This window comes from Amyelois transitella, chromosome 11 (assembly GCF_032362555.1).
Source record: "Amyelois transitella isolate CPQ chromosome 11, ilAmyTran1.1, whole genome shotgun sequence".
NCBI lineage: Eukaryota > Metazoa > Arthropoda > Insecta > Lepidoptera > Pyralidae > Amyelois > Amyelois transitella.
Window position 1 is genome coordinate 6,404,537 of NC_083514.1, and position 11,551 is coordinate 6,416,087.

General features: G+C 32.2%; 1 protein-coding gene across 1 annotated transcript; it reads right to left on the reverse strand.

Moving 5' to 3' along the window:
* Positions 1–5,957: 5,957 nt before the first annotated feature.
* LOC106135196 (uncharacterized) lies at positions 5,958–11,154 on the reverse strand. Its single transcript, XM_013335428.2, has 5 exons — positions 10,902–11,154; positions 10,370–10,422; positions 9,248–9,430; positions 7,849–7,973; positions 5,958–7,497 (listed from the first exon to the last, which is right to left on the reverse strand). Exons 1-5 carry the CDS (start codon positions 10,924–10,926, stop codon positions 7,116–7,118), a joined length of 768 nt encoding a protein of 255 aa, XP_013190882.2. The 5' UTR covers positions 10,927–11,154; the 3' UTR covers positions 5,958–7,115.
* Positions 11,155–11,551: the final 397 nt, after the last annotated feature.

Below are 11,551 nucleotides of genomic sequence, written 5' to 3' on the forward strand. Positions count from 1 at the left end.
CCGCAATACTTAAATAGAAATCTGAATGTAGTATGTTTTTTCTTCATTACCACGCCAACATGAAAGTTTTCATTAGACGAATGTTATTATTTTCGTGGTCACCTTTTACGTCATTAATAAAAAACATATGAAGTGGTCATGTCCTGAAGATATTATATAATAACTTTATTAAATAATTTTGGGATAATCAGTACTTATTTGTTAATCTTCCATTCACACGTCCTTCCAAACGTATACCTATAAGTAGAATTTTTAGATTATCCATACCATAACCATTGATTTACAGAAACCTTTGAATACGTTGTAACTAACCACTGTTGCCATGGCTACCGGAGGCACTTAGACAGGGGAGGCTCAATAACTGCACCATTTGAATTTGAAGTGCTATGCAAAGCGAATCCGTTCTCAAATCCATTGAGATCGGTTTAATATTCGCAATCAAATATAGATAATTGTCCGTTTCTGCTGCCTTCTGGTAGCAGGATTTAAGTAACCTAAGTTTAGGATTAATGATGGAATTAAATAAATAACAAAATATATACGGGACAAATTACACTGATTGAGTTAGCCTCGAAGTAAGTTTGAGACTTGTGTTACGAGATACTAACTCAACGATATAGTATCGTTGAGTTAGTATCTATAACGTAAATTCACAATAACGTATATTTATAATAATTACATATATAGTTAAACATCCAAGACCCAGGCCAATCAGAAAAAAATCTTTTCTCATCATTCCCTGGTCAGGATTCGAACCCAGGACCTCCGGTGACATAGACAAGCATACTACCGCTGCGCCACAGAGGCCACCGGCCGAATTGAGATTCAAATTGTGACAGGTGGCTAGCCCATTGCCTTTTGCCTAAGAAGTATCCCAAGTTTAAAAGCCGTTCGTCGTGATTATATTTTTATAATAAGATCTATAAAGCCATATTCCACTTCGACTTTTCCAGTATTAAACACTAATTCAATAAACCGATATGTCTTTGGCTATAATAATCTTATTTTATCTAACAGAGTATCCCTATCTTCCAGTAAGTACAGTGAATTGATATACCTTTATAGAACTTATTTCATACTTCAACGGTTCAGAAAATTAGAAAAGAGCAGTACAATATTTACTGCATTTACAAGCAAACACATTCTGTGAAACTCTTTGTATTCGCAGATTTATCAGCTTCAACGTGGGATCAAAGAAGTGTTATTATCTCTTTTAAAATACACACTTTCAATGAATTACTCGGTATAATCGCCACATTATGTTCAATGTTTTTATGCATGATATAAAGACAAATCAGATAAAGAAATTTTAGAAAGCAAAATGACTAAATAACTTTTTACTAGCTTTATATCATAAATTCGTAATTTGTACTTGATTTTTTCTTTAAACTCTTTATTTTACGAAACCACATGAAAAATTAAAGAATGTGAATTACATAAATTTACAATGGCATACTTATCCCTTGAACAAATTTTTTTCCAGTCATTTGAATCATTGAAAAAACGTACCTAACCAACTTTATTTAATATCAAGTCAATCGTATTCTTCTCTTGAATAAGTCCAGATTTCTTAACAATTCGTTTAATTTACGATATAAATCGTTCCATTTATTTCCCGCCTTTTTGAATCGCAATCTACCCGCTAACATCCTCAATACTAGATTGCACTGAATTCTCTGGCTGTTTTAATTAAATTGCTTGGGGTCGGAATGCTACCGAGAGCCACTAAATAGCTATTGAGTTTAGAACTTATCAGCTATATTTTTTGACTACTTCCTTGAAGAAGATTCATGGAAAATATTTTAATAACATGTTTGTTTGAGTTAGACAGACAAGATGAATAATAAACATAGTTATCATATTTTAATAATAAAACCATATGTGTTGACATACAGACATGATTTTAGCTAAATTGTTCTTCCCTCTCATTGACCACTAAATATGTTTGAAGAAATTTGGAAACATTAACTTACATAAATCAAACAGTTTTAAAGGTGCTCATTAAACAAGCGTTGCTTGTGTTTGTATTTAAAGTTGCAAAAGTGTTCATTTTATATAGTTGGCTCTCTTAATAGAAGAGATTAATAAGATTCTTAATGTATTCTCTAGCCCTCGGTAGAAATCATCCCTGGCAAGCTAGTGGTTCGGGAATTCAATTACTGTTTATCAAGTCAACTACATCAAACGCCTAAGTTCGATAAACTTGAAGTATTCTACAAAACATGGATGACTTGGAGGTGAATGCATCGATTTTGATAAACAATAATTAACAGTAAAATTATTTCACTGTATGAATTTTTATTTTTCCCTTTGATTAAATTATTCAGGTAAAGGATCAGGTCTACACCGGAGAGTTTTGATAAAACGAGTGATGATTTTAAATGTAACAAATACAAGGGAAATATTAGGTTGTACCTACACACAGATTGAGGAAGCCTCAAACTTATTATCCTTTTAAACCACGGTCGTAGCTGATCTTTGGTAACCAGTTACGAAAACAATATCTATTTAAAAATTATTTTTAGACTTAGATATTAATAAATTTATTTGAAATATAATTATTTTTATTAAAATTATTTCTGTACAATCGTTGTTACTTGATTTACCGCTTGGCTACGACTTAATGATCAATTAGGAATCCTTTGTGTAAATCTTTCGCTGTATTGTTTACTAACAAAAAGAGTTTTCATATTTCTACGTTATCTTAAAAAAGGGTTTTCTAAGAATTGTTGTTTAGGCAAAATGGGTGTGTTTTTATATTTGTTTACAGAAGTTTTCTTTGTTTTATAAGGAAATGATGGAAAGGTTACTTTAATGGCTTTTTTACAAACCCAAACACACTTTAAAATATATTGATTTGAAATGAGAATATTTAGGTCATAAATTAAAACAGTCTAGTCATAGGTCCGCCCGAATTGAATTATTAATTCAATCACATCTATTTACTTAAAGGGGTAGGCAGTGAATACTTACATTCCATTTGGCAGGATCTCAGCATACTTATTCCGTTTCAAATTACGATTTGATCCCAATTATTTCGTCAAAAGTTTTTTACCGAATTAATACTTTATTGGTTAAGCATTTTGCTTGCTAGAAGTTAATATTCCCGCTATAAGCCACAGAGCAAGCTCTAATACAGCTTTAACAATCTAGCGAATAGGCGACAGATCTGATTGCGTCGCGCGACTTCCTCCAAATTGGTTCTTGTTAATTGATTCTGAATAGACTACGACCGTCTCGATTATTCTATAAGTCGATTTTGAGTTTCTTGTGCTAAGTGTAAATTACGTACCTACCTAATTGATGCTTAGTTTGTTGAGTTTTAAAATGTATTTTATATTGTCTTTCAATGAAAAACTTCTTCATTAAAATAAGTGACCTAATTTTTGATATGAGAGTTTCAACGCAAATTTTGAATGATATGAACGGTTTTTTTTATTCAATGAGTATGGGACCGCTTGAGAACCTTCAAGGAAAAAGTAACCGTGAAGTATCGCTGTTTAAGTTGTTCTTTTAATGTTGATCGATTCTAGGGTAAATAAAATTTTTAACAGACAAGTATTATAGATATGATCAAAATGTTGCAACAATATCAGAGAATATAATAGAATAATGTCATTCAATACAATGTATCTATTGTAGTTTGGACCGTTACTGAAAATGTTTTTTCATCTATCGTTCCATTTAATAAATGGCCATCCAGTTATCATAGGTTTAGTAAATAAGTATCAGTAAATCTCTACAAAGTGCGACCATATGGCAGCCGAGGGTTATTTACAAAGAAAATATTCTTTTATGTTTATGATTTTAAGAAATTTTTTTTGCTTAAGAGCAATTTTATAGAGATTGTGTGAAAATATATCGAAATATGAATATTTTTTCAACTTGTAATGTATGATTTACATAACATTTGATTTCTCTTTAGATTTTTGAATACTTTTAATAATCTGACTTACCTTTTAACTGATAATTAATTTAAATACATATTATATGATCAAACTTCTTATGGAAAGAAATTACCGGAGGGACAGGCAGAGACTCAAGAAAAGTGACAATTTAATTTAGGAATTCCTACAAGAACGAATGCTGAGCTAAAAGTAGTCTTTTACGGAAATAGCTAAATCAAATGTATAAAATTGAATTTAACTTCTGCAGATTTCCCTTTGTACATATTGTAAATTAGCTTTGTTTGGCAAACGCACATGTCCATTTGATATTTCATTACACAAATCAGAGCAAATTAATATCTGCCATTCATGTTGCACATAATTGGTTGATGTCCACGAACGGTTTCAATGAAACACTACCTTTTGGGTAATCAAAGCTACATAGACACGTTGGAGAGATATTTCGGAATTTTCTTGAAAAATTAAATAATATATACATATCTCTCGCTTGAATCTTCTGTCGTGAGGGACCCGTGTTCTACTTATGGCTGTAATCCAGGAAATAAGCTCGTAAATATATTGTTCGCAAAATTTAATTCATATTTTCGTGAAAATTATTGACATTAACTGAGCACATTCCAAGACCTTATTCAAATTGAAATTTGTGATCCATGATTTGGTTCCCGCATAAAATTTGCGAAAATATGTCTCTGAATTGCAAATTCTAATGTTACCTGACCAAAACAGGAAGGCGTAATGGACGGTCACGGGGGACCCCGCTAAGAGCATCCCTTCCTTACTGGGGCCATTCGTTCTGTTTAGTATTGCACTCTACTTAGCTGCTTGTTAAATAATGTCTTTGTTATTTCATGGTATTTTTATATATAAAATCAATAGAAGAAATCATATATATAAATTATAATCTCCTTACTTAAATTCGCTATGATATTGCATTCAGTAAATCTATTCATCTGCCTATAAATATCCACATGTGCTTTTTTCATTTTAACAGATTATCCGAAACGTGTATTTGCATTTAATATTTTGTGAAAGAAATAAATATGCTAATATTGTGCGAAAAGTCGATACATTTTTTTAAACTCTATTCTTCAAAAGTACAGTGAACTTAGAATATGATTTATAGACTTCTTTGTTGCTCATGTACACACACACACAAATATATATTTAAAATCTAAGTACTTAAAGCATAAATCAAATAATCAATAAGAAAATAATACAATTCTTTCGCCATCAGCCATAAAATTTCTAAAATATTTTCGCATACACAATACAGCAATCGTTTAGCGAGCCTAAAGAAATTCGCTGGAAATTATTAAATATTATGAAAAGAAAGATGGCTTCCTTACACGTCTGTCTTATCATGACGAGGGTACCTTATTTACATTTGAATGAAAATGCTTAGGTTTATCTACGTGAATTTGGAAATTTCTTATTCGTAAACATAAACATTATTATTTTTATTGGTGTTACACAAAATGCCGGTCTATTTAACCCTGAGTTACAAGGAGCAGTTACTCTTAAAGCAGAAACTCGTATTTTTTATTATTTATTATAACTTAATGGCCGCTTTGCAACGTAAGCTCCTTAAATGTTTCAGGTTGAGAAAAATTCTAAGTGGACATTTGTTTGTACACACCGATTTCCGGAGTTGGAATCTGGACAGAATTCAATCTATCATAGATATTTTTTAATATATAGCTAAAGTTCTAAATTTATTATATAGAAGTCACTTTTTAATAAAGCCAATATATTTTCACCCAAAATGTGATTGAAAATAACCACAACTTCCATTAAAATTAGAGTTGGTTGTTTTAAGGAAACATTCTCCAGTAAAATGTTTCTTTTTTATATAAATATTCTAAATTTCTGAGCCCTAAAATTGAGGACTGTTTAATTTACAAATGGAGAGATACTTACCGATTTGTTCGTGTGCAAAAGGTGTGCGATCATTGTGTAATGAAGAGGAACATTGTCATTGTGACGGAAATCGGGGATTATAACAATTGAGATTGCTAAAACCAATTCGAAATATTGAAAAGAAAATAAAAATTCTCAGCAAAAAGTCTCGGCAATTTTTTGTTTTATTTGACTAAAAATATTTAAATTTGTCTGACCGATCAATCTCCTTAATGATAGTGCTTAAATATAATTTCGAAGTATACACGTATTGCTAATAATATTTTTGTCTTGTGCTGTGTTAAAACGAGGAGTATTTAGATATGCGAAGTGAACTTTGCATTTGTTATAATAGACTTACTAATATAATAGATATAATCAGTATAATAGGTCTTCTATAACATGTTGTCGTACATAATTGATTGAATTAAATTATTACAGATAATCAGAACTAATAGCTTCAGACATCAGTTCCAATGACAATTACTACAAGTTAGTACCTTATATATTATGCAAATATAGTTATCATCATTGTAATGGTGTTAGTCCCGGTAACATTTCTGGAGAGAAACCCGGGGTGCGCGTATGACTTCAATCCTGGATTGGGTAAGTAAGGGTATGCAATTATTTTTTTATAAACTTTCTGCATGTAAATGTACAATGTAGACCTAATGCCATAAGGCGTTCTCTGTAAATATTGTATTAGGTACACATATTACAAAAAACATAATTGAGAATGTATATTGAAGAATTAATTCACACAGATAAAGATACAGGAAGAGACCAAAAAAATTCAAAGATCTGATGAGGTAAAGAGATACTACTATTTTACTTAATAACACTCCTCTTTTTCAGTACGAGCCAAAGGAAAGGTACGTTTTTACACTACCAGTGCTTTATATTAGCAACTGAAACAAATTACTCGTTCCATCTACACTCCTCCCGAGGAAATTTTCTTGAAAAGCTTCTACTCAAATGGAATTCGTTTGGAAAGACTAAAGAAATCGAATTGGTGTCTGTAATTGATTTAGTTGCTTTATGTCCTCCTCGGTTCGACTGATTTCTTTTAGTTTTGGTTTATTTTTATTCATTTTTCGAACTCCTCTGTAGGAGTAACTTTGTTGTTGTACGGTGGGAGTAAAAGTGCATAGGTTTTTGAACTTATTATGTTTCAATTGAATCTATTGGTATATACATAATACATACATATATATAATATGGTAGACTGACTTAAATACAATGCTTGTCGAATATTTAGGCAAAATGCGTTTTCCACCATGTGAGATTAATATTTTTTAATAAAGCTGATCCTCAATAAAGAGCTAATGCAGCCACTTCACAAAAGGTCGTTTCGTCACCCAGTCTCTCGGCGTAAGATTTCCCGTTATACACAAATTCTGTAAACGGAACAGTCAGATGTACTGTGAAATTTAATCTTTTTCCAATTTTCTGAGTACCAGGACCAGTCCATATTGCTTGACAGATCTTTGGATAAACACTCGGTAAAGACCTTTCGGTCATTTTACAATATTTCGGTCCTAAATCTCGTATTGTCATCTTGGATATTGGACCGTTCTGCAGTTTTTTTGCTACATCTATGGAAATTTTGCACAAATGTGTGCCAAGTTTGTGTTTTCTGTGCTCGCGTAATGTAGCCAGAAACATGATTTCTAGACTGCAATCCACTTTATACCTGTAATATAGAAAATTGTATGTTAAACGAATGGATCGATTTTATGATAAGACCAAATTATATTTGTTGGTGACAAATAAATTGTAGTACCTAATTAGTATTATACGAGTAGTACCTAATTACATGATCTCTGAACAGACAGAGTTTTAAGTGGTGATAATGAGCGTGAGAGAAAAATGAAGAGCCATCTTTCTAACTTCAGATCCGGATTAGAGCATAATATTTTTCGCCAGATTTTTCATCATTGATTTTTTCTTCAAATTAATATAAAGCTATGATAATTCAGTGATAATTTTTGCAGAACTTAAAAGTTTTCATTAACCTACGATATTCGATCTAAGGTATACTTACTTATCAAATAGATTACATCTTCCATCCACATCTGCCATGTAGCATATGAGTGCACGAGACGAAGCTTGTGTGCATCGCTCTTCTGCGAAAATTTCGAAAAATGGCTTCTCTGTTGATGATGAAACCTGCAATGTGATTAAGAAATAACATTACTGAAGCTAAATTGAGCCGTGTCGGTTTTCGGATTTCTCAAACCTTCGTTATCTTTTTGTAAATTTCAAAGGAGGCGATTAACGCGCAATAGTATCAAATATTCCGGAAAATATCAAAAAGTTAGTGTATGGCAGGTAGCCAGCGGTTAAACCTATGACAAACCTTTTAAAGGCTACTTATTTTATTTATTTATTTATTTAAACTTTATTGCACAAAAACAAAAAAATGTACAAAAGGCGGACTTAATGCCGTTTGGCATTCTCTACCAGTCAACCAGTTGACCAAACAGAAAAAACTTTATGTTGGTGGTGCGATAAAGTGCACATGCATACTGACAAAATACATACATTACAAAAAAAAAATGCGTAAATACATACAAGATATATATACATAATATAATATACACTATAAATACATATTATTATACATACATAAAATATATAATTAGGATATATAATTAGGATGACCCATCATTAATCTGCCGAAGAAAGAACCCCTTCACAGCATGTTTAAACGCAGAGCGACTAGGAGCTCTCCTAATCATTCCAGGAAGAGCATTCCAGAGCCTTACAGCCTGAACCTGGAAAGATTTCTCCAAAAAAGTAGACCGGAACAGAGGAGTACGCAGAGTCAGGTTGTCTGAAGAGCGAAGAGAACGGGAATGGGTGGAACTCAGAAGCGGGAATTTAGATTTTAAGTAAAGAGGAGAGTGAGCATCATTGAGTAGAGAGTACAAAAAACAAAGAATTCTGGCTTTACGACGTTCAGGAATAGGAAGCCATGATAACTGCGAACGAAAAGAAGAAATATGATCGTGTTTACGGATATTAAAAATAAAGCGAATACAGTTGTTGGCTAATCTGTCGAGTTTAATGAGAAGGACTTGAGTAAGATCGCAGTAACACACGTCGGCATAATCAATAGTAGGAATGACTAAAGATTGGACGAGGGAGATTTTGGTTCTCAGAGGAAGGAAGTTCTTTAGTCTATAAAGAGAACGAAGCATACCAGTTACTTTACGGCAGACCTCAGTGACGTGAGGAACCCAGCTAAAAGTTGAATCGATCTGCAGTCCAAGGTCTTTTACGCTGGAGCAGTAAGGGATCGTAACATCATTAAATTTAACGGGATAAATACTTACATTCTTTGATAAATTTTATTCAAGGCTATTAGCAGGAAACACCACCAAAAACAAAGAAAGAGATCAGACTCACGAATATTGATGAAATTTTGTAATTAATTTTACCTGAATTTTATTAAAAGCAACAGCAACAACCTCTCCAGTGCTGGTTTCCACCGCGACCAGTGAGACGCCATCCAGTGCAGCATCAGCACACAACTCCAATAACTCTTCAGCGGCCACGGGATTCTTGCTCACCTCACACCCTATTGAGACTGATTCGTCTTGACAAAACGCCACTCTTATCACCTGGAATATTACAGAGAGTTCTGGGTAAAATGTAATAATATATTAAATAACATTTTGTTGTATTTTAAAGATTTTGCTGTGTATATTTATTTTGCTTTTGCAGTCACGACGTGACTTAACAATTGATTTAAAATTATCTTTTCAAACCAGAGGTTTCTCAAAAAATATCGTAATAGGAAAATTACATGAGAGCTTCATAAGTAGACTAACTGGCTGGCTATTATCATAATTGAAATAGTATTTATCAATGATCGCTGTATTCAATAGAACATGTTGAATGTTACGTCTTTATCCTTTACAGGGTTGACAGAGTCAACAGTTATTTGTCTTAAAATTGGAATTGAGATTTAAATAGTGACTGCTTATCTGCTGCATCTGCCCCCCTCCTAAAAGAAGAATCCTAAGTTTATAGACCCATTACATGTTGCCGTCGATTAATTATACAATCTGTACGGGAAGACAAATAGCTGGCACACACTTAAATTTATCCTCTCTACCAGACATAGAAGGTAACAAAAAGAACATGGCCTTTGTGGCGAAGCGGTAGTACGCTTGCTTGTGACACCAAAGGTCCTGGGTTCGAATCCCGGCTAGGGCTTGGTGAGAAATGATCTTTTCTGATTGGTTCATCTATATAAGTTTTTATTATATAATATTGTATCGTTGAGATAGTATCTCGTAACAAGTTTCGAACTTACTTCTAGGCTAACCCAATCTGTGTTATATGTACCGTGCATATTTATTATTTATTTAAATTTGTTAAACAAATAAAAGACATCATATCTCAGCCATAGCCGAAAGCAAACCCAGACATTTCACAAACACATAAACTAATAAACAGACACTATTTACTCAGTTCATACCAATGCAACCAGAGCAAGCAAAACAGTTTCAACAAAAAGATAAATACTTTTTACAAGTACTTATTTCATTTCATACCTCCAACGCTCCCGGGAAAGTAGCAGCTGATAGGGACTCTATTTTGTACTTTCCTGGAATAAATGTTATAGCACTCGTTAAAATGATACTGCATCCAATTAGTAGACACCTTTACAAAACTTATACTTTTTAGAAATTCTGTTATTATAAGAGGTATTTTAGATGAAGATAAAAATGTAGGGAAATTTAAAAATATAAAGATTTTAACCAAACACAATTCTGGATTGGTTTTTGATAATAATGTGCATAAAAAGGAAATTCCAAGTTATTAATTTTAAAACATATTCATATAATCAATGTTTACCAAATTATAATTCAATTTCATAACTTTCAAATAAATTAAGTGCATTTTAAAACACATACACTGCAATAACAAGAATTTGAACTTGGCGCGTCTTTTTAGACTGTCATATTGCGAGTGTTTACGATTGAACAATTAATTTATGTAAATAAGTCACTCCAAATAGTGTAATGGAAATACTACAACTTATTAAATGCAAAAAAGTATTTAAAAACTCACTTACTCACTTACCACAATCTGTTATATACGATTCCATTGTTAATCAAGCGAAAAATAATCACAATTTCACTAACAAAACAAAATCCAACAATCTGACACTCATGCGCATTCGACCGCTAACCGATAACTGGTTACGCCGTTACCAACCGGATTTTATCTTTATGTCAATAACCACGAATCGGTACAGACAGACGCGACATTTTTTTTAACACAAACAATGACAAACACTGCTATAGTTTTCCCATTTCTAGATTCCAAAGTAAAACATATTTTTATAAAATTTCTTATCATTTATATATAAGAGCAAATAAAGACTTTCCTTCTTGATTTCTTCATTGTAGGTTGCAAAAATGTGGAACCATTTTCATTACCCTAAATAAAATGTATATGTACAAAAATAATATGAATGAAAGAAAGAAAGAAGATAGTAAATAGTTTATTACGACAATCACTATAGTTATACACAAAAAAGTACTAAACCTAAATATGTATGCCATAACTGGTCCTAGCTCAGTGATACACTGAACACGTTCAGCACTGATTTTCAGCCATGACCTTGTGTGGCATCACGGACATTACAACGCGTTAAAAACATATCAAGAAAACAAAAATAAACACAAATATTATAATAAATATATTATTTTAGGTTATATCATACATAC

What these genes read in the sequence shown, in the direction of transcription:
- LOC106135196 (XM_013335428.2), bottom strand. Translation starts at nt 10,926, where the DNA reads ATGGAATCGTATATAACAGATTGTG. An exon ending in ATCGTATATAACAGATTGTG is followed by an intron (nt 10,423 to 10,901) that starts GTAAGTGAGTAA and finishes CATTTATTCCAG; the next exon opens with GAAAGTACAAAATAGAGTCC. An exon ending in CTTTCCCGGGAGCGTTGGAG is followed by an intron (nt 9,431 to 10,369) that starts GTATGAAATGAA and finishes GTAATATTCCAG; the next exon opens with GTGATAAGAGTGGCGTTTTG.